This window comes from Pleurodeles waltl, chromosome 3_1, assembly GCF_031143425.1.
Source record: "Pleurodeles waltl isolate 20211129_DDA chromosome 3_1, aPleWal1.hap1.20221129, whole genome shotgun sequence".
NCBI classification, from domain to species: Eukaryota; Metazoa; Chordata; class Amphibia; order Caudata; family Salamandridae; genus Pleurodeles; species Pleurodeles waltl.
The window spans coordinates 1,760,654,572-1,760,677,090 of NC_090440.1; the positions used below are offsets into that span (position 1 = coordinate 1,760,654,572).

At 44.2% G+C, this 22,519-nt stretch overlaps 1 protein-coding gene across 1 annotated transcript in view; it reads left to right on the forward strand.

Moving 5' to 3' along the window:
* Positions 1-22,519, forward strand: part of LOC138285590 (potassium voltage-gated channel subfamily H member 8-like) — a 1,338,351-nt gene that overhangs the window by 871,132 nt on the left and 444,700 nt on the right. The window contains exons 5-6 of the mRNA XM_069225730.1: positions 1,586-1,835; positions 6,327-6,484. Of these exons, the coding sequence (XP_069081831.1) occupies positions 1,586-1,835; positions 6,327-6,484 (408 nt within the window). The remainder of the gene's footprint in view (positions 1-1,585; positions 1,836-6,326; positions 6,485-22,519) is intronic.

Here is a 22,519-nt window from a genome sequence, read left to right on the forward strand (position 1 = left end):
AGAGACAAGGTAAGTGCTTCTTAATTTTTTTTTTTACCTCGTCTCCATTTCCCCCCCCCTCGCCCCACCCCTCGAGTTATGTGGCGGCCACCGCTGCAAAGATTTCCACAGCAGGTGCTCTAACCCCATAAAATATTTTAAAGGGCAGACTTTGTAAACAATTAAGCAGAATAGATTTAGTGCTGTATTTCTCCATATTGCCAACTTCTTAGTGGCAGAGTTAAAAAAAAAAAAAAAAGTATAAATTGAGGCCCGCATATTGCATCAGGGTTTCATCATGTTTTTGGCACAAACCAGACACAACATCTTATTTGCTGAATCTCATAATGCACTCAAATGTACTTATGTTAGACCTGCGAAACATGTGTGAAGAGTTAAGATCTGATGTCATTTCTTGTGATGTCACCTTCTGTGAGGTCAAGGGGTTGTGATGTCACTTGCTGTGATCTCGTGCTGTGATGTTGTGATGTCATGCACCATGATGTCACTTTCATACTGCATAACTTGGTTAGTCCCGCCACTTTGTTTTAGGACTTGTGCCCTGCCTTAGCCCCTCCTGAGAACTGAGAAATATTCCTTCCACACCCAAACATTAGAAGAGGGCCCTCCTTGCCCTTTCTTGCAAAAACAGGCATTTCAACCAATGCTGTGGCTTGCTAAGAACTCCTCTAAATTGGCGTTAACATCGCTGTTCGAGACATCACGCAAGCACTTGCCAAATGAACCTGTGCTTTGCTGTGAGTGTTCTCACTGTTGAGAAAATGCTTTCTTTGACTGTGATAGGGCCTTCACCTTTGGATCCTTAGTGGGTGCCGTAGACTCTTTCAGTCGCACTGTGGCAAAACAAATTGCCACTGATTGTGGATAAACCTAGTCTCACACCAATAGAACAACAAGCAAATAATCAGTGGTCTGTTGTCCCTGGATGGGCAATTTACATTCAATTAAATACAATTAAATTAACCCTTTCAGTTTTCATTGGACCCTTTCAATAGATAGTTCTCCCTTTCTTAAGGTGGTCATTTGGTTCTGCCTCGCAATATAGTTTACTTTCACTCCTGTAAAGCTTTGTGTTCAATTTTAAAAAGCTTTATGCCTCTATCGTAGATCTACACTGATCAAGCTCTGGCTTTTCTGATGATTGACTATAAATTTCCAAGAGTGGAGTTACTGGCTAGAAATTCATATCTGGTGAAATATCTCAAAGGGGCGCGCATAACCAGGAAGTCACATGTTTGTCTCCCGAAGAGTGGCTCAGGGTCATCTCAATAAACTCTATAAAAATGCCATTGAGATGGGTAATAAACACATCTCTTGTTAAACTACTAGGCAACAATTGTATCATACACACTAAGAAAACTAAGAAAAGTGCCCTTTCAAAACTGAAAATGAGGAATTAGTGCCTCTTGCATCCCTGGTATTTGGATTTTTCTGCTAATAGATGAAGATGGATCAGAAAAGGTCGAGGTGTGACAGACACTATCTCCAGAAATCAAGAAAAATAACCCTCCTGAGTCTCTGTTTACACATTATCTTTTCCTTTACTGTCATTGGTTGATGGAACTCTTGGTTTGTTTCCCCTCAGAATGTGTTTGGGGAGAAGCCGGCCATCCCTGAGTACAAGGTAGCTGCCATCCAAAAGTCCCGCTTCATTCTGCTGCACTATGGCACCTTCAAAGCTGGCTGGGATTGGCTCATTCTGCTGGCCACATTCTACGTCGCCGTCACTGTCCCGTACAACGTCTGCTTCAGCGTTGCTCGTGATGAGAACAACACTGCCTCGCGCAGCCCGCCCAGCGTGAGCGACATTTTGGTGGAGATTCTCTTCATGTTGGGTAAGAGCCATTCTGCTGCTTACTTCTAGGGAAGGAGGTGAAGGGGAGGCAGTGGATTGAAGTGGTATTGCTTGGTGACCAAGAGTCAGAATGAATGTCTTCTTTAACTGGAAGAGATCATTGGTAATCGGAGGTTACTTGTTGACTCTGAAAAAATTGAAAAGCATTTCTGGCTATCTGCAAGTCTTGTTGAGTTGGAAGGCAAACCAAAGGCTTGAGGTATTTAGAAACCTGTAAAACAGTAGTTTCAACTACTTTGTTCCTTAGTAAAGATTTGTTTTCAGTTCATATAGAATCATGTAAAAAATATTTAATCAACAGGTATTATGAACAATGAACGCCACAAAATACAGAATCCCCATATCATAAAAGTCATTTTATTTCTTTCAATGACATTTTCTGCCCCTGGTTTTTAACTTTAGAAGCGGACATTTAATAATGGTAGGGTTGCATCTTTCTCTGCCTTTGCTATTTTCTGACTCATGTGAAAGAGCAATGCATGTTACTTTGTTTATGCGGAGGCATTGGCTGGGCAGACATGGTGCACAAAAAGTTACAAAGTAACATGTGTTTCTGTTCCTCTTGGGATGTATAAGGAAACAGGAAGTAGGCAGAAATATGGCAGCTGTCAAGTGTTACCTTTCATCTGTTAAAATTTGGAGGAAAATGACAGAAGTTACACTGGACAAAATAAAATTACCAAATGATTCTGGATTTATCTATTGTGCCATTCAATGCCAAAAACATACTTGCTGGACCTTGCCCTAGAATGTGTTCTAAGGATGTGTTCTAAGAACTGTGCCAGACAAGATTTGTGTGGTATTCAACAAATCCGGTAGGGGAAATAGCAGACTTTTTCTTTGGCTCACCTATTTGGTAACTTTGCCTTACGCCACTGATGAAGTTGGGAATCTGGGTATTATATGCAACTCCACAGTTTTTTTTTAATACTCAGTTAGCAAGACATTCTCAATCCTAAGGGGTATTATTTCACAGGATGTTGCCCTTTTTGTATGCACCAGATTGTGTTAGTCTTGTTCATCGTTGTATTTCACTTTAATATTTACCTGTGTTCTTGGCAGATGTAGTAATAGACTCAGGATATCGAACCAATGCTTTTTGCTAATAATTTTTAGCAGCAACATTTTGGTAACTAGCGATGTGGAGATATTTGGGGGTGCAGCATGGATGTACCCCATTGACAAAGCACACCTTTGTAAATCCAATAATCGTCCTCCCATAATTCAGATCTGATGTTTTTCCACTAGTTGTAGTTGTGAGGGAGAACATGTGAGTTGAGTTTCTTTAAGAAGATAATGCAGTGTTGTGGGGTGGGTGCGTGGTGCTGAGGGGAAGAGCTGTGCTTGTAGTTATAGTGTGGCGTTGTGTAGATAGTGAGTGGTGGGGTGGTGATTGTGTATTGATGGTGGCTGTATGATGTTGAGTGTGCTAGAGGGATGCTGGGTTGGCTGTGCATGTATTGCTTTGGTGGTAGTGCAGTGCTGTAGGGACAGTACCATCATAGTGTCTTGTGATTGTGCAAAGATGGGAGGTGTAGTGTGGTGCAGGGGTGGTTATGACTGTTGGGCGATGGAAATGTGTGCTGTTTGGGTGGTTATGCTGTAGCATTGTGGTGCTGTGAGGGTGGAGTGGTGCGTGGGATTGTTAATGCATTGCTTGGAGTGGTAGTGAAGTGTGAAAATAGCAGTGCAATAGCATGGAGTGATAGTGGAGCTGTATGCAGTGCTAGGAAATAATGTGGTGTTACATGGGTGATTGATAGAGTAGTATTGAAAGGTGATATATCTGTGATAGCCTTGTCATTGCTGCTGTTGGTAGTGTTGTGCTAAGTGTGGTATTTTGAGTGTGAGAATGATGTGCTATGCATATTATTTGGTTGTAGATGGTGGCAGTGGTTCACCTGTGAATGGTAGCGTGGTGATGGCGTTTGGTGATTTTTTGATGAGGCTCTCATTTCGGTGAGGGTTGACGGCCGCATAGTGCTTTGGGTGGAAGCACAGTCGTGAGAGCTGCAATGCAGGGATGGGACACAAAGGCAGGGTGGTTGGTTCTACAATTCTGTTAGGTGGAAGTGTGATGCTATGGTGCGAACAAATGGTGTTCAGATTTCTGCATACAACACATACTCACGGTTGTGTGTGGCGCTAGAGGTTGGTAGCACAGTAATGTAAGATAGGGGTGTGGTGCTGTAGAGTGATAGCGTTGGAGAGGCTATGCTGTGGGATCTAGAGCAGCTTTTGAGGTGGTAGTGTGGTGCTGAAGTGTGATATATGATGCTGTTGATGTAGTAATGCAGTAGTGTGGAGCAGTGGTGCAGTAATAGTATTGCGAATTTGCTTGTGGTACTTTAGTCCTGGGGTCGCAACAGAGTTTGGAGCAGCTGTGGTGTGGACCCTGAATTTGATAGTGAAGTGTTGCAAGTTAGCAGGAAGGTGATGGAAGGTAGCAGTGCCTATTTGTTAAATGAAAGTGCACTGGTGCGATTGGACATGCAGCGGCGGGTTGATACGTGGAGGGACATGGTAGTGCAGTCCTGCCAGTTGGCGCTGCAGTGTTCGAGTGACAGTGTTCATATGGGGTTGACAATACAGCAGCAGGGCTGAAGGTGCATTGGTGATTTATTTTCACAGACTCTAAATCCAATTTTCATAGACTCTAAATCCAAAATGTAAATTCACTCAAGTACCCATTCGGTTTGTGAATTACTCAAACAAAAATCCATCAGCTGAATGTATCGACGTGTTCCTAGCTTATTCTGGAGGAGGTAGCTGTTACACACTGCTGAACCATCACCTTCCCAGAAATACTGCCCCACAAAATGCTAATAATTAGTTACATTCGCTATTTGTTTTTCAAAATGCAAGGTTTTTTGAGGTCGCCATCCAGAACAAAGCGTCAGTTAATCAGTGTCCTACCGCTTGAAGAGTGAAAATTATTCACAAAAAGCAGCCTGGATAAATGTTTAAGCAGAAAATAGGGCCCAATTCCCTTCTCCAGCTTCGAAAAACCAATTGAAGAATGTGTCTTTTTTGTTAGTTCAAAGTATTCTAATCACAGCTTGGTGTGTTTCTATTCCTGACGCACCGTTAATAATTCACCACCCGTGCCGTACTTAACTGAAAGGCTTGGAGGCAACGGGATTACTCAAGGAACAGGATGTGTAATATTTAAAGAGGCCATAGGTGTCTTTCTTTATTCTCCGTGTTCTTTCACACATGTTGGCGTGTTTTCATCATTTTGAACTTAGTCTGGCTTGATCTATGCAGACGATTTGTTTCCAGTCCTGATAGTTACTTTGTACATATGACCAGTCACTTCCAGATGGAGATTTGGGTTCTACCCCAGATGCTGTCCTGGGAGAATCAAGTTTGCTTTGCACACGTTCTAGACTGGACTAAACAGGGCTGACGCTTTAACTCCTGGTGAAGTTTTCAGATGGGCCCGGTTGGTTGATCCTTTGAAGAACACCGCTTCTATAGATTTGGCCATTTGAGGCTGAACCTTCACCCCGGGTGAGGGCTATAATTGTGCCCCTTAGTTGACTAACCTTGATACTTGACTCTTCACTGTTGACCATTTACCTTCAGGTGTGATGTTAACCACTGATCTCCATCTTTACAACCCAATCTTACTATGATGTTTCAGCCTCCAAAGAGAACCAATTTGCCTCTGAAATTCAGGGACTGCCTGTTTCAAGACCATTTGTTCCAATGGCAGAATTGAACCTTTGAAGTGTTCCAACTATAAAGCCTACCTTATATGTTTTAGTTTTTTATTTGTAACGTACACCAAGCAGAATCAAACTGCCGTATGTGCAGAGGCAATTAAGATGACCAACATCAAATGTATGTGATACTGAGAAGAATGAAAACAAATACTTGATGGACACAGGAAAAGCACTTGGCATTGTGTAAATATTTATGGCTAGCAGGTTACTCCAAAGGTGGCCACTCACCAATGTGAACAGCCAGTTGTCCTTCTTCTTCATTACAGTAAATATACTGCCTGAAGTGTTGTGACATGCGTTCTGTTGTCTGTATTGATATGTAGATCTCTTTTCTTGACTTGCTGACCAATATAAGCCTATTGATCTTGAGAAGCAGATTCAGTAGATGGCAGCAGCAACATGCAGCCATCAGTTTTTGTCAGCAGAGGGACAGATTGGGGCAGTAGAATGTTTCATTAGGTGTAAAAGGAGCGCAGAAGCATGATATCTCTCACATTTGGTTGAAGGCACGGTAACATGAAAAATATATTCCGTCTTAGTCCAACTGACTTACTTGGCATGTACTGGCATGACAAAAAATCTGATCCATCACTGTTGCCAAAACATTCGGGAAAATCTTTTTAGGGATAACTAAAAGATGGCGAGAACGAATGAGTGTTTGAAGGCATTTATATCCTCTGAAACTTGCATGTTGGTGTTAATAAAAGATTTATTCACTTCATTTTACCCTTTTTTGTTTTTAGACATAATGCTAAACTTTCGCACAACGTACGTCAGCAAGTCGGGGCAGGTGGTGTACGACCCCCGATGTATCTGTGTGCACTATGCAACTACCTGGTTCTTTGTGGATCTCATCGCTGCCCTGCCCTTTGACCTTCTCTATGCATTCAGCGTCAATGTGGTGAGTAGGAGCTCTGCTGTGGGGGGCAGGGGGTACTAGTCGCACTAGGAGAATATGGACCATGAGCACTGTAGCTCACTTATGACTTCCCTCCAGCCATGCCTTTCCAACATCCCCCACTCTTTTTTTCATCCCACTGCTCTTAATTTACATCCATTCTCTACGTATATCACTGACTCTTAAGCTTTCACCCCATCACATCAACCTATCTCAATCTATCCCTCTCTCTGTAGTTACTCTCAGACTTTTGAGGTGACAGGGTATTAACTGATGTGCCTTATTGAAGGTAGTGTGAAATCTTTTGCTGTCCTAAAGTATCTGGATTCCTTCAATATGGTTGACCCAGTGTCAGGTAATGTACTTATGTGAGCATTATTACAGGACAGGCAAGCGGAAGGAAGAACTCTCTGAGAGGTTGAGAGGCACAATGTCTGGAGGCCTTTTGACAACTCCTGGGATGTCTGGATGTTGAATGAGACAGAGGCCCTGATTTAGATCTTGGCGAATTTACTGCCAAATGGCTGCAGCAGCAGACCAGAGAATCCGTCAAGTCGACGGTATTCTGCCCACTGTATTCATAAGTTGCAGCCCTGCAGGCAGTATACTCGTAGCGGTATGCTGACGGAGGGAGGACATCACAGGACCCAGTTCACATTGGACAGTGGCTGTGAAATACAGGTAAATCACACACACACACACACACACACACACTGTACCTTTGTCATTAGTGTCACCTTGCATCGCACACAACACATAAATACTATTGTCCATTGCCATTCCATCATAACACGAACATGCCTCAAATGCACATTGCCGTACATCCATGACACAACATACACACACTATTGACGCTGCACCAACACACAACCAACACAACTACAGACTGATATACACAAATACACTCACACATTATTACAACTACACACATCACAACAATGACCACCACACAACACGCCCTTGAATGTTGCACACAGCAACACAACATACATAACATCAATTCCATAAGTAAGTGCCACATATGCTGACACAACCTCAGGACTCACTCCAGCTCCTCCCACCTCAACCAGCCAATCTCATTGCAGATGCACGTACTGACACACACTCAACTCAAAGCACAAAATGACAGGTCCCCTTGCAATGTGCACACATGGACACAGTTGACAAGTGTGATTGTACCATTTGAGTATGTTTGTGAGATGTGTTGTGTACAAGTGTGTCCCCATCCGTGACCACAGATATATGCATATATCACAGCTATCTCAAACATTACTGTGACATGTATGCCAGCAGTGGTCCCGAGCTCATGTGCAGTGACCTCCCTCGCTGCATACACAGCCAATGCGGGTTCCCTACTTTTATGTCCAGTGCCGGGTGAGGGGAGGGGGCATGTTTTCTCTGTGGTCCAATGGCATGATGTTGTCCAGTCATGTCCAGCCGGTAACGGAAGTGGAATTAGGAGGAAAGGTGAGTTTTCACCCCTTTCCACCCCCTCAATCTGCCAACTCAGAATTGGAGGTCGGACTGCCACATTTTGCTTGGCAGTAAGGCACATTTAAATCTGCATGGCTGTAAGTGCGTCTGGAGTCCCGCCGCCAGCCACTCTTTCCTATGGCACCATGGTGGTGGGTGGGAATCATTAGTGGAGTCAACAAGACTTGGACGGGTTATCATCTGTGGCACCGCCAACATCTAAATCAGGCAGGTGGACTACCAAGCCCGCGAGTGGGGTTTCTGTCAAAAAATGTGGTGGCAGACTTGTTACTGCCAACATCTAAATCGGTCCCAGTGTTTTAAAGCAGTTCATGACTGCACTCTTAGGAGACTGCCCTCTTTACCACATATGGTATGGTACTGACTGGGGTCAAAATGGCATTGTTTTTTTGAGTGTAGCATGGGTGTAGCACTGAGGAAAGTTCAGTTGGCACCAACAAAAGTGCAGGGACCACAAGTTCAGGTGTGTGTCTTAAGGATCCTTTCATATTGTGTGTGTGTGTGTGTGTGTGTGTGTGTGTGTGTGATGGATGTTGCACACAGAGAGACAATTGTCAGGCCACCCCCTTTCTTTCTTCTCCTATAGCTTAGCTGTTGAGATATTTAAACACTCCCATGCAGCTTCCATGATCAGTGCCTGTCACCTGCACAGATCCTGCTCAGTCTCATTAGCCCTGCAATATCCCTTTTCCCTAAAACATTCCTGGGAATCATTTCTGGAATCTACTTTTCCTCTTCAGAGAGGAATGAAGCCAGGAAATCCAGCCTCTCTTCTGACAGTTCAGCGTAGGTTTTGTTCTGTGATGTCATTGCATGGGTTCTGGTGTTCTTTCCTGAGTGTAGGCCTAATACACAGTTGAACTTGGTTTGTAGGATCAGAATTCCACAAAACGCCATGTGCAGTATTCCAACTTCACTAAATTAGAACATAACACCTTTCCCTGGTCAAACAGGTACTGTGACTTTATGGCCTCTGTTAGTGCCATGCTCTTATCTGAAATTTCATATTCCTGCACATTTTCTTACGCATGAGTTTTTTAAAGCCCAGTTTGAGACTATGGCAAATTTTGTGACCTCAGCCTGTGACCAGCACCTGCTGAAAAGATCCAAATTAAGAATCAACAATAACAAACCTTGCCAAAATCAGTATTGTCCCTTCTTCAGTAGGAACCGTTCAGTCCAAACTGCCAGGCCAGGTGCTCCTTTAACTAGAACACTAGAAACCCAAAACCAGTTTAACCTTTATTAGGGATGATCAGACGGGTATAGCTTAATTCCATTGTCACAGTGTGCACAGACCCACATCTAGGCATTCTCATACTACTTACGGCATTAAACGGAAGTATACAAAAAAGGGAGGGATGGAATACATGAATTAATCTTAGCCATTGGTAATTACTTAGACTGCATCCCAATTCATTGTTATTTTGCACACCATGCCACATCAGTTTGGACCCAGACATATGTAAATCAGTCTTGACCCTGTCCCAGTAGAAAAAGTCCAGCCCAAACTGCCAGGTCCTCCCTGAACCAGAACACAAGCAACTCAAGACTGGTTTCACCATAGTTGGGGCACTTCAGTTTCATCCTTATTAGGACTTATCACACATGATAAAAACTGACACAGGTGCATATGTAGTTTATCTCATGAAATAATTATCCTTTATTATGAGTTTTGCCCGGAAACAGGACATAACATGCAGATTGTGGTGCTAACTGCTCCAAAATCTGCATGTCTAGTATGTTCCCTAATAAATATCAGCAAGCTTGAATTGACAAAATGTATGTATGTGTATTTCTCCATATCTAAATATGCATTTACAAATATATATATAATATGCATACATACAAAGTCAGACATAAGCTCTTTAAGCAACTAAATATATACATTTGAAGTTGATAAAATGAGTATTGTGTGGTAACAATAAACACCTGATATTCAGCACGGAACTGGCTCTACGTGTGAGCATGTGCTTCACAATACACATTATCTTACCCTGTGGGATACATCAGTGCCTTACACAAGCAAGGGGATCTTCGAGGACCTCATCACATATAGGGCCATATTTATACTTTTTTAGCGCCGCATTTGTGCCGCGTTTTGATGCAAAAACAGCGCAAACTTTCAAAATACCATTGTATTTTGCAAGTTTGCGTCGCTTTTGCGTAAAAAAATGATGCAAATGCGGCGCTAAAAAAGTATAAATATGGGCCATAGTTTTTACTAGTTGCATTGTTTTCTTTCGTTCTTTAGGACATCACCTGACGAAGGACCGATAGAGGCCCGAAATGCATTGGGGAATGGAATGAGCACTGTAATGCACGGGGAGCTTGCCAAGAATTGATTAAAAAATATATGAACAGAGAAAATCAAATGAAAATAGTGACTCATTTCGAGTACAGTTTTGAGGATACTCACGTGGATTAAAGAAAGTAACCCTATTGAATAATGCGGGAAGGGAAGGCTATGTTATTCGGTGCCTGAGATCAGAAGGCGACACCTCACCAGCACACCACTAAAGCATAGACTAGCCAATGAAAAGTGATAGCTTACAGGAGTGCGCTTATAGTCATAGTATTCGGCAATATTCTACAATTTGCCAGTTCATCTCAATTGGAGTGCGCTCGTTTACAACATAATGATCAATGAAGGGAGCACTGGCCACACAGCATTTGATGGGAAGATGATGTTACAATATCCTGCAATGGATTTCCTGCATGATTTTTGCTGTGTACTGTTAGCCATATGGGTAAATAAATGTAGATAGAAAAGGTATACAAAGATCAATCTTGCAGAGAAGAGTTAATACATGCATTTCAAGCTTTGGCTGGTTTCGAATGGAGTGAAAATTGTTATATGAGATGGAAAATATTTTTCTATGCAGTGAAAATTATCTTGCTAAGCAGGGGAAACTTTTCAGCAGGGAAATGAAAAAAAATTGACTTTTGTCTCCAATAAAAAATATTCGCACACTCATGCATGAGATTCTGAACCGAGATAATACAAACATTTCCAGTCTTAAATAATTGTGTTCATAACTATAAATATGCGGTCCCTCTTGACTGTCGAAGGCATTTATGTGTCCTACAGGGTAACATAATGTCTATGTGATAAGCACATGTCACCCTTTGAGGCATTTTGGTGCTGAATAACAAACATTACTAATTTTATCAACTTCAAATATATATATAGAGTTGCCTAAAATGTTTAAATTGTGTGTTTGCATATATATTTATTAGATACATACTAAGTGAGATTGGAATATTTCAAGCAAATAAATGAAAAAGATATATGTAGATAGCTTCATCTACAAGTCCAACTTGTCACTGCAGACCCTGTCCAGGTAGGGTGCTAGGCTACAAATACTCCGGTGATTTGTAGAACCTTTAGCAGGAATTGGCGCATTTTCAGATTAACCAACACAATTGTCCATACATTAAGCATATACCCACAAATCACATATAGAAGAAGCACTTCATTGAGGGTCTCTTTAGTTCATAGCCATTTTACACCCAAGCCGAGTTTGAGACTATATATGTCTGAAACTGGATTTTATGCACACATGAATTGTAAAACATGCAAAACAATGGGAAGGTTAATTCCTATAGAAAACCGGGCAAACAAACAGACCGGTTAACTTCACAAATTTGCCCAATTGTAATTCTGACTACATGGGGTATTGTTTAGTATGTCAATACAATAAACAATATATTGGCAGCATTACACACCCCACCAAAAACGCATTCTGAAACATAAGCGTGCAATAACAAAGGGAGATCAAACATACCCAGTAGCAAGGCATTTTCAGGCGGGCCATGCCAGTAATTGCAATCTTCTGAAATTTTGTTGCCTGAATAAAGTAGCGCTCAATGAAACAGGAGGTAATAGGGCACTCATGTTGCACAGGTTGGAGCTCAGGTTTATTTTCAGCCTAAAAAAGTAAGACCCTGAATGGACTTAAAAGTGATGAAGAACTGGACTTACATTTAGATTAATGGAGGCCCTTAATTTAAATGAAACATTAGCAGTCATATTGTTGAAGAAAAAGCTGTGCAGGGTGTGGGTGCAAGTTATAGTTACCTTAGGCTGTGAATTATAGTTACTTGAAATAACTCTAACTGCTGAATTTCTATGCTTTTGTGCCAGTAAATTCAGAACATCCCTGTAAACTTTGTTTTTTTAAGTGAATTTCTAAGGTTGTTTTTTTAAATTATGTTTCCTAACTATAATGTCCCTGTAACCTTTGTTTTTTTCAGTGAATATAGAGAGATAAATAGATTTTACCTAGTGGCAACAGTTATAGTTAGGTCAGGTGTTCCATAGCAAAAGCATTTTTTGTATTTCTAATTACTTGGCACTGTTGGATGAATCTCCAAGAAACTTCAAAAAAAAGGTGCTACTTTTTGACTATTGTTTGCATGGAAAGTGATCTGTCAAGTGGGGGCTGAAGAAAAAGGGGAGGGGGATCAGTTCTGAGGGTTTTTAGAAATTAAGGATAAAAAAAAAATTATATATCTGGATGGTTGGTTCCACGAGAAACTCGTGAGACTCTCAGCTGAGCTTCAGTTTAAACATAGAGCATTCTGATTGGCCCAGGAAACCCTTATTTCCCTTTGTCCCTCTCGCTCCAGTGGGCGAGAGTGGTCTGATTGGATGCCAGAAACATCTGAAAAAGTTTGCTGGCATCAATTACAGGGCTTGGGGACTTAGTCCCCTGTCCTGGAGTGAAAAATTAAAAGTAATATAAGAGGGCAGGGTAGGGATATCCTGACAACCTAGGACCCATGGAGGGCCCGGGGGGACCCTCCACAAGGCTGAAAATAAAAATAAAATTAGAAAACATTGCTGTGATCCTGTGGGACACCCACAGGATTGGAAAAAGAACAATAAACAAAATGGCGGCCAGGCCGCATTCATTAAGTTTAGGCCCCAGGAGCCCACCCGCAGGGCTGTATTCCATAGGAGAAGGGGCGCTGGGTGTCCTTACTCTCCACCCAGCCACTAATGGCCCTGGAGACCTCATGCCCTGGGTTTATTTCAATAATGAAGAGGAGGGGGGCCCCCTTCCTCGAGTTATGGGGATCCCACCGGGAACTGAAATTAATGTATATGGGGGTGGAGGCCCACACTGCTCCCTCCCCGATCCATCAAAGGCCCCATGTAGACTACCCCAGGTAAAAATTTCTAATAATGGGGATTGGGAGCTGTGCAGCCTCTCCCTTCCACCAGCTGTGACAAGCCCCTGGTGAGCCCACGCCTGGATTGAAATATTTCAAAATAGGGAGAAGCTACATGGCCTCCCTCATGAAACCAATAATGGCCTGGATGACACCCATTCTCCCTGAGGCCGGCTAACATGCTATGTGGTGGGGAGCCCGCCCCCGGGACATAGCAGTTTCCCTGCCCATACCAGCATGGGCAGGAAAACTTGTGTGGGCTCTCGCTTGGTGAGAGCATTTTTGAATCTCATTCCAAGCTGGAGAAAACACAAAGGGCCAGATTTAAGAAAAGTGGTGCTACATTACATGTAGCGCCACTTTTCTTGCGGCCCCTTGCGCCCCCCTACCGCCACCATGTGTGCGTCGTATTGAAAATACAGTGCACCATGCCGCAGGGTAGGGGGCATTTGCATCAGAATTTCTAAATGTTGGCGCTAACCCTGAACAGCACATAGGGGCCCATTGTAAACAATGGCATGCCCCCTTTTAACGCATGCTCTGAGCAGGCATCAAAAATGCAGAAACAAAATTACACAAAGCGGCATTTTTTCGCCCTACCCCCAACTGGGGAATGGCCCCCTTGAATACATTATGCCTGGCGCAGGCATAATGTGGCGCAAGGGGTTACAAAGTAGCGCTATGCAATGGCGCGATGATTTTGGCCTCGCTGAGCCACATTAGCATAAAAAAATGTATGCTAATGTGGCACAAGGAGGTGCTCAGGTCTCCTATATCTTCTCCCAGCAGGAGGGTGGTTTAAAAATGCTTTAGATCTGTTTCCCTGCCTGCATTGATGTAGTCAGGGAAACAGATGAAAATATTGCTCCCACCTGGAGGGAGCAACAGTAGTAGCTGCTCCCTCGAATCGGGAGCAGTGCCAGCTCCCGCTGATGTGGGGAGCCGACTGGGGCCTTAGGGAGCATATGGTGGGCACCCTGGGTGAACAACAGGGCACCCACCTTTGACAGTGTGTGCCCCAGGTAATGGGGTCCCCGGAGATGGAAAAGGCTTGGGGAGGGGGGGGCCACATGCCTCCCTCCTCATTTTGAATAATTTTAGCCACAACGGTGGCCTCCCTGGGGCCTTTAGAGGCTCTGGGAGGAAGGTGCACCTTCCCATTTTGAAAGCTTTTAGTACTGGGGGTTGTGGTCCACAGGGCCTAATAATGCTTGGGGAGGACCCCCCTCTCCCCTTTATTTTAAATAGTGATCCTGGTGGATGGGGTCCTGAGGTCCTAACAAGACTATGGGAGGGGGGGGTCATGCGACCCTCCTCCACTTTCAGTAGAAAGAAGGCCCTGGAGGATAGTGTCACCAGGGCCTAAGAAGACTTGAGTTGGAGAGCCACATGGCCCCCTTCCTCTTTAATTTTAAAAATGCAGCCTTGGTGGAAAGGGATCACAGAGTCTGACAAGGCTTGGGGAGGGGGGGAGATACGTGGTGCTCCCTCCCCTTTGACTGTAGTCGCAGCCTTGGGGGTGGGGGTCCCCAGGGCCTAACTAGGCACAGGGAGGGGACCTGCATTGGCCTCCCTCACCTTTATTTTAAGCAGTGATTGTGGGGGATGGGGTCCCCAGGGCCTAATAAGGCTCAGTGAGGGGGACCACATGTCCTCCATTTTCATGGAAAAAAGGCCCTGGGGGATGGAGTCCCCAGGGTCTAATAGGGCTCAGGGAAGGGGGCCATGCACCTCTCCCCTTTAATTAAAAAAACAACCCTGGGGTATGGGGTTCCCATGCCCTCACAAGCCTTGTGGGGCACAGGGCCCCCCTTTACTTTAACTGTATTAATGGCCCTGGGGGATGGGGTCCCCTGGGCCTAACAAGGCTCGATGAGAGGGGCCTCATGCACCCTCCCCTTTACTTGAAAACAAGGCTCATTGACGGGAGGCACGTGGGCCTCCCTCCCCTTTAATTAAAAAAAATGTCCCTAGGGGATGGGGTCACCAGGGCCTAACAAGGCTCGGGAGAGGGGCCATGTGGCCCCCTCCCCTTTATTTGTAGTAGTGGCCCTGTGGGGTGGTGTCCCCAGGACCTAACAGGGCTCAATGAAGGGGGCCACGTTGACACCCACCCCTTTAATTTAAAAAAATGCCCTGAGGGGATTGGGTCCCCAGGACCTTATAAGGCTGGGGAGGGGACCCATGCGGCCCCTCCTACCCTTTCATAGAAAAGGCCCTGGGGGAAGGGGTCCCCAGGGCCTAATAATGTTTGGGGTAGGGAGCCACACGTCTCACCTTTAATTAAAGAAAACTCCCCCTGTGGGATAGAGTTCCCAGGTCATAATAAAGCTCTCTTGAATTTCGGTAGTTGCCCTGGGGGTGGGGTCCACAGGGTCTAATAGGCTCAGGGAGGGGGTCATGTGGCCCCTCTGCCCTTTAAGAAAAAAAAGTCACCAGTGGATGAGGTTCCAGGGCTTAATAAGGCATTGTCATTTGAAATGTCATCAGTGCTGTCATAAAGGATCTCATAGGACGTCATGAATGAAGTAACATGTGAGGTCATAAGCAGTGTATGCCGGGGGTGTAAGTTATAGCTAGCTCAGCTAACTAGAACTGGTGAATTTCTGTGTTTTTTTTTTACTTCAAAACTTTAATGTTTTCACTGACATATTTTAGCAAAACAAAAGGATGATGGACAGAGTGCTGAACAATGCAAACACTCACCCCCAATCACAGATCTAGGTTTAATCCATCGTTCTTTTGCTCACCATGCCACCCCAGTTTGGACCCAGCCATATGCAAATCAGTCTTGACCCTGTTCCTCATGGGAACAGTCCAGCCCAAACTGCCAAGCCAGGTCCTCCCTGGACTGGAAACAAGCATCCTGGGACCGGTTTCAGGGTTTCACCCTTCATCAGCCAGGCTAGCTTGAATCGAGTGGCATGGGAAGCACGGGACCCACGTCTGGGCATACCCTTCCCACTTAGGGCGACAAATGCAAAAAGAAGGCGACAAATGCAAAAAGAACAAGTGATGGACGGAATGCTTCCATGGGGAACAGGGTCAAGACTGATTTGCATATGGCTGGGTCCAAACTGGAATGGCATGGGCAGCAAAAAAACTATGGATTTAGGCCCAGATCTCTGTACTGGGGGTGAATGTTTGACATTGTTCAGCATTCCGTCCATCACTTGTTCTTTTTGCATTTGTCATCCTAAGTGGGAAGGGTATGCCCAGACGTGGGTCACTCCTAAGTGGGAAGGGTATGCCCAGACGTGGGTCCCGTGCTTCAAATGCCACTGGATTCAAGCTAGCCTGGTTGAAGACAGGTGAAACCCCGAAACCGGTCCCAGGATGCTTGTTTCCAGTCCAGGGAAGACCTGGCCTGGCAGTTCGGGCTGGACTGCTCCCATGGGGAACAGGGTCAAGACTGATTTGCATATGGCTGGGTCGAAACTGGAATGGCATGGGCAGCAAAAAAACGATGGATTTAGGCCTAGATTTCTGTACTGGGGGTGAATGTTTGACATTGTTCAGCATTCCGTCCATCACTTGTTCTTTTTGCATTTGTCACTGACATATTCACCTAACTATAATGTTGCTTTAATCTTTTGGTTTTTCAGCCAATTTCTCAGGTTTTTAGTTTTTTTAACAAAAACAGATTTTTTTATCACATCTAACTATAACATTACTTTAACCTTTGAATTTTGTCAGTGAGTATATACATATGTGGCGGTCCGAGCGTGGATCCGGAAATCCAAATAAATGCATCAGCGTATCCTCACACATCATGGCCAGTAGGTAGTTATAATTAGGACCATGTTTCCATAGAAAAAGCATTTTTATCTTGCCTATATCTTTGGCACTGTTTGAATTTATACAAAGTTTTTTTTTCAAAAGTGTAACAGTGATTCGTGTTGTGCACTGAAAGTCAGAGGGGGTCGAGAAAAAGGGGGTGTCAAAAAATGTGCTTTTCCCGTGTTAATTCCCATAGGATCTTTAGACACAACTACAGCCCGAACTACTGGACGGAATTACACCAAATTTGGCAGAAAGCTATCTATCGGTCCGCAGATTGTGCTTATGCTTATTTGGTGTAAATCAGTTCAGTAGGGTTTGAGAAATTTAGGGAAATCCAAATGTGAATATCTCTGCCTGCGGCAACTTCACGATTATTTTACAAATATTTCACAGAAATTCAGAAATTTTCATGAATGCACATTTAAAAAAAGCCCTGCTTTTGGCTGATGCCAACCTCACTGGAAAGTTGCAACTGCAATTTTATTTCACAGGACATGGTCCCCAACGGGTGAAAATCCTAATTGAAAGGGGCATGGGGGATCAAGGTGAAGGTACCCTGACCCCAGTAGTGTGACATAGGTGTGTTTAGGGGCAAATTATTGGTTTAAAATAATTTTGAGTCAACATGCATGTATTAACGAATGATCATGAATTTTCACAAATTATTTGCAAAATATTCATGAAAGGGAAAAAAAAATTGAAAGAAAAAACAGACTCATTCACACACTAATTCATTTACTCATAAATGCACTCAGAGACTTATGCGCCCACTCAAACACTCAGGCACCCAGTCATAGACTCATACGCCCACTTTCAGACCCACTGAGAGAGAGAGACCCTGTGGACAACCTGTGCTGAGCACGGCCAAAGGCTGTGCGTCGTGCTGGATTGGGTGGTTATAAGGGCTTGGCTGCAAGGCGTGGCTGCACGCCAGGCCTTGTGACTAATCCTGCCTTGCACGGCCCAAGGCACTGTGTTGCGGGGGTTGGATTAACATATCGCAATTAAAATTACTTAAAGTTTTTTTTTTAAAACATGGAAATTGACTAAAAAAACAAAGGTTACAGGGCCATTATAGTTATACTTACTTGAAAGAACTCTACTGTATAACTGCTGGATATCTATTGTCTTTATGATTAAATTCAGAACATAACTATAATGTCCCTGTAACCTTTGTTTTTTCAATGAATATATATATATATATATATATATATATATATATATATATATATATATATATATATATATATATAATCCTCCAGGTTCAGCAATGCCATTCAGAACCTGACTGCTATGAGTGCCTTTGATGGACGCCTTCCGGACAAGCACCTTTAAATACCACAGCTCCTCCAATATCAAAGGACAACAGGGACTCCAGTTGATGTAAATGTGAACCTAACTATGACGTCCCTGTAACCTTTGGTTTTTTAACCCCTTAGCTGCTGGGCCTTTTCCCCCCCAGTGCTGAGCCCTTGCTATTTGGGGTAGTTCGCGCTTAGGGCTTCATAACTTTTTGTCCACATAAGCTAACCACGCCAAATTTGCGTCCTTTTTTTACAACATCCTAGGGATTCTAATGGTACCCAGAGTTTGTGGTTTACCCTGGAGGAGACCAAGAAAATAGACAAAATACAGTGAAAATTTAGTTTTTTCCAAAAAAATGGGAAAAAAGGGCCGCCGAAGAAGGCTTGTGGTTTTTTCCCTGAAAATGCCATCAACAAAGGGTTTCTGGTGCTGAAATCACTATCTTCCCACCTTTCAGGAACGGGCAGACTTGAATCAGAAAACCACATTTTCCAACACAAATTTGGCATTTTACTGGGACATACCCCATTTTTACTATTTTTGGTGCTTTCAACCTCCTTCCAGTTAGTGACAGGAATGGGTGTGAAACCAATGCTGGATCCCGGAAAGCTAAACATTTCTGAAAACTAGACAAAATTCTGAATTCAGCAAGGGGTCATTTGTGTAGATCCTACAAGGTTTTCCTACAGAAAATAACAGCTGAAATAAAAAAATATTGAAATTGAGCTGAAAACAACAGCCGTTTTTCTTTATGTTTTACTCTGTAACTTTTTCCTGCGATGTCAGATTTCTGAAAGCAATATACCGTTTTGTCTGCTGGACTCTTCTGGTTGCGGGGATATAAAGGGCTTATAGGTTTATCAAGAACCCTAGGTACCCAGAGCCAATAAATGAGGTGCACCCTGCAGTTGGTTTTCATTCTATACTGGGTATACAGCAATTCATTTGCTGAAATATGAGGAGTGAAAAAGAGGTATCAAGAAAACCTTTGCATTTCCAAAATGGGATCAAGATAAGGTTTTGAGGAGCAGTGGTTATTTGCACATCTTTGAATTCCGAGGTGCCCATACTAGCATGTGAATTGCAGGGCATTTCTCAAATAGACGTCTTTTTTACACACTCTCTTATATTTGGAAGGAAAAAATGTAGAGAAAGATAAGGGGCAATAACACTTGTTTTGCTACTCTATGTTCCCCCAAGTCTCCCGATAAAAATGATACCTCACTTGTGCGGGTAGGCCTAGCGCCCGCGACAGGAAATGCCCCAAAACACAACGTGGACACATCCCATTTTTTCACAAAATACAGAGCTGTTTTTTTGCAAAGTGCCTACCTGTAGATTATGGCCTCTAGCTCAGCCGGCACATAGGGAAACCTACCAAACCTGTACATTTTTGAAAACTAGAGACCTAGGGGAATCCAAGATGGGGTGACTCGCGGGGCTCTGACCAGGTTCTGTTACCCAGAATCCTTTGCAAACCTCAAAAAGTGGCTAAAAAAACAAGTTTTCCTCACATTTCGGTGACAGAAAGTTCTGGAATCTGAGAGGAGCCTCAAATTTCCTTCCACCCAGTGTCCCCCCAAGTCTCCCGATAAAAATGATACCTCACTTGTGTGGGTAGGCCTAGCGCCCGCGACAGGAAATGCCCCAAAACACAACGTGGACACATCACAGAAAACAGAGCTGTTTTTTGCAAAGTGCCTACCTGTAGATTTTGGCCTCTAGCTCAGCCGGCACCTAGGGAAACCTACCAAACCTGTACATTTTTGAAAACTAGAGACCTAGGGGAATCCAAGATGGGGTGACTCGCGGGGCTCTGACCAGGTTCTGTTACCCAGAATCCTTTGCAAACCTCAAAAAGTGGCTAAAAAAACAAGTTTTCCTCACATTTCGGTGACAAAGTTCTGGAATCGGAGAGGAGCCTCAAATTTCCTTCCACCCAGCGTCCCCCCCAAGTCTCCCGATAAAAATGATACCTCACTTGTGTGGGTAGGCCTAGCGCCCGCGACAGGAGATGCCCCAAAACACAACGTGGACACATCACAGAAAACAGAGCTGTTTTTTGCAAAGTGCCTACCTGTAGATTTTGGCCTCTAGCTCAGCCGGCACCTAGGGAAACCTACCAAACCTGTACATTTCTGAAAACTAGAGACCTAGGGGAATCCAAGATGGGGTGACTCGCGGGGCTCGGACCAGGTTCTGTTACCCAGAATCCTTTGCAAACCTCAAAAAGTGGCTAAAAAAACAAGTTTTCCTCACATTTCGGTGACAGAAAGTTCTGGAATCTGAGAGGAGCCTCAAATTTCCTTCCACCCAGCGTCCCCCCAAGTCTCCCGATAAAAATGATACCTCACTTGTGTGGGTAGGCCTAGCGCCCGCGACAGGAAATGCCCCAAAACACAACGTGGACACGTCACAGAAAACAGAGCTGTTTTTTGCAAAGTGCCTACCTGTAGATTTTGGCCTCTAGCTCAGCCGGCACCTAGGGAAACCTACCAAACCTGTGCATTTCTGAAAACTAGAGACCTAGGGGAATCCAAGGAGGGGTGACTTGCGGGGCTCGGACCAGGTTCTGTTACCCAGAATCCTTTGCAAACCTCAAAAAGTGGCTAAAAAAACACGTTTTCCTCACATTTCGGTGACAGAAAGTTCTGGAATCTGAGAGGAGCCACAAATTTCCTTCCACCCAGCGTTCCCCCAAGCCTCCCGATAAAAATGATACCTCACTTGTGTGGTTAGGCCTGGTGCCTGCGACAGGAATAGATCACACAACGGTCAATGTTGGTCCTTACGTGAGGCAGCTGTTGACCCTGGGGTGATCCATTCCTGACACAGACACTAGGTGTAGGCACTCAAGTGGGGTAGTGTTTTTATCAGGACAGGTGAGGAGTCACTGGGTGGTAGGAATATTATGGATCCCAGCATATTCCTGTAGTTTGTGTGACAGAAATGCGAGAAAAATTGAGTTTTTTTTCAACATTTCAGCTTTGCAGGGTATTCTGGGTAAGAAAACTTTGGGGAAGCCACACAAGTCACACCTCTGTGGACTCCCCCGAATGTCTAGTTTCCAGAAATGTTTGGGTTTAGTGTGTTTCTCTATATGGCCGCCGAATCCAGGACCAAAAACACAGGTGCCTGCCTTACAAAACCAGTTTGTTTTGCCATGGATAATTTTGATGTCTCCACAATATGATTTGGGTGGTGGAATTTGGGGCTGAACTAAATTGGGGAGCTCCCAAGAGAGCACTCTCTCTCTGCTTGCCGCCGCATTCACCTGCTCTCTGGGTTGGCCTAACCCACTATTACCCAGTTGCACAAACAGCTTGCGAAGGGACAGCAGGACTGTCCTCATCACCTCCCTCATAATGTACTGGAAGAGGAGTTATCGAATGGGACTCCTCTGACTGAAAAATCACTCCCAGAGTCTGCGCCATTGTCCTATCCCTCAGATGCTGTCTCAGTATCTGATGTCTCAGTCTCTGATCCTATGTCAGAGCGGTCCTCTATAACCCGAGTGTAGGCAGCAGTCATCCATCAAGATGCCATCTCTGCTATTGGCTAAACTGTTGCTCTAAAACACTAGCCTACGTAGACAGTCACAAAATCGATGGTGTGTGAGATACGTGCAACAGTAGAGGCCACCTTGCCTGCGCTTCTTCCCTCAATCAGCACGTACTTTCAAGACACTCAAAAAACACCTTGTCACATACCATTCGTCACAGTCTTTAGCACCTCCTGCGCCCAGTCCAACAATCATTATTGGTGCTCCCACTCCCTCCTCCTCGGATTCCCTCATTACCACCCAGCAAAAGTGCCCTTCATCTCTCCATAGACTTTGCTAATGTACTCAGCTATTTACATAAAATACAGATTTGCTCTTTGCAGTAGGCATATAAACCTTCTGCGCTTCTTTATGGCACTAAAACTGCCACTAGACAAGTCGGACCCTTTTCCCCCCAGGGAAACCACACACATATTGACAAAAGTGATATATATATGACAGCCAATCACCTGAAACTCAACTCAAGCAAAACCGAAATAATCCTCTTTGGCCCACACAAAAACACCTGGGACCCCTCATGGTGGCCCACCACGCTAGGCCCTGCACCCACCCCCGCCAACCACGCACGCAACCTCAGCATCATCCTAGACTCCTCCCTCTCGATGACCCAACAAATCAACGCTCTCACCTCCTCATGCTTCAACACACTCCGTATACTGAAAAACATTCAAATGGATCCCCACAGAGACCAGAAAAACTGTCACTCACGCACACAT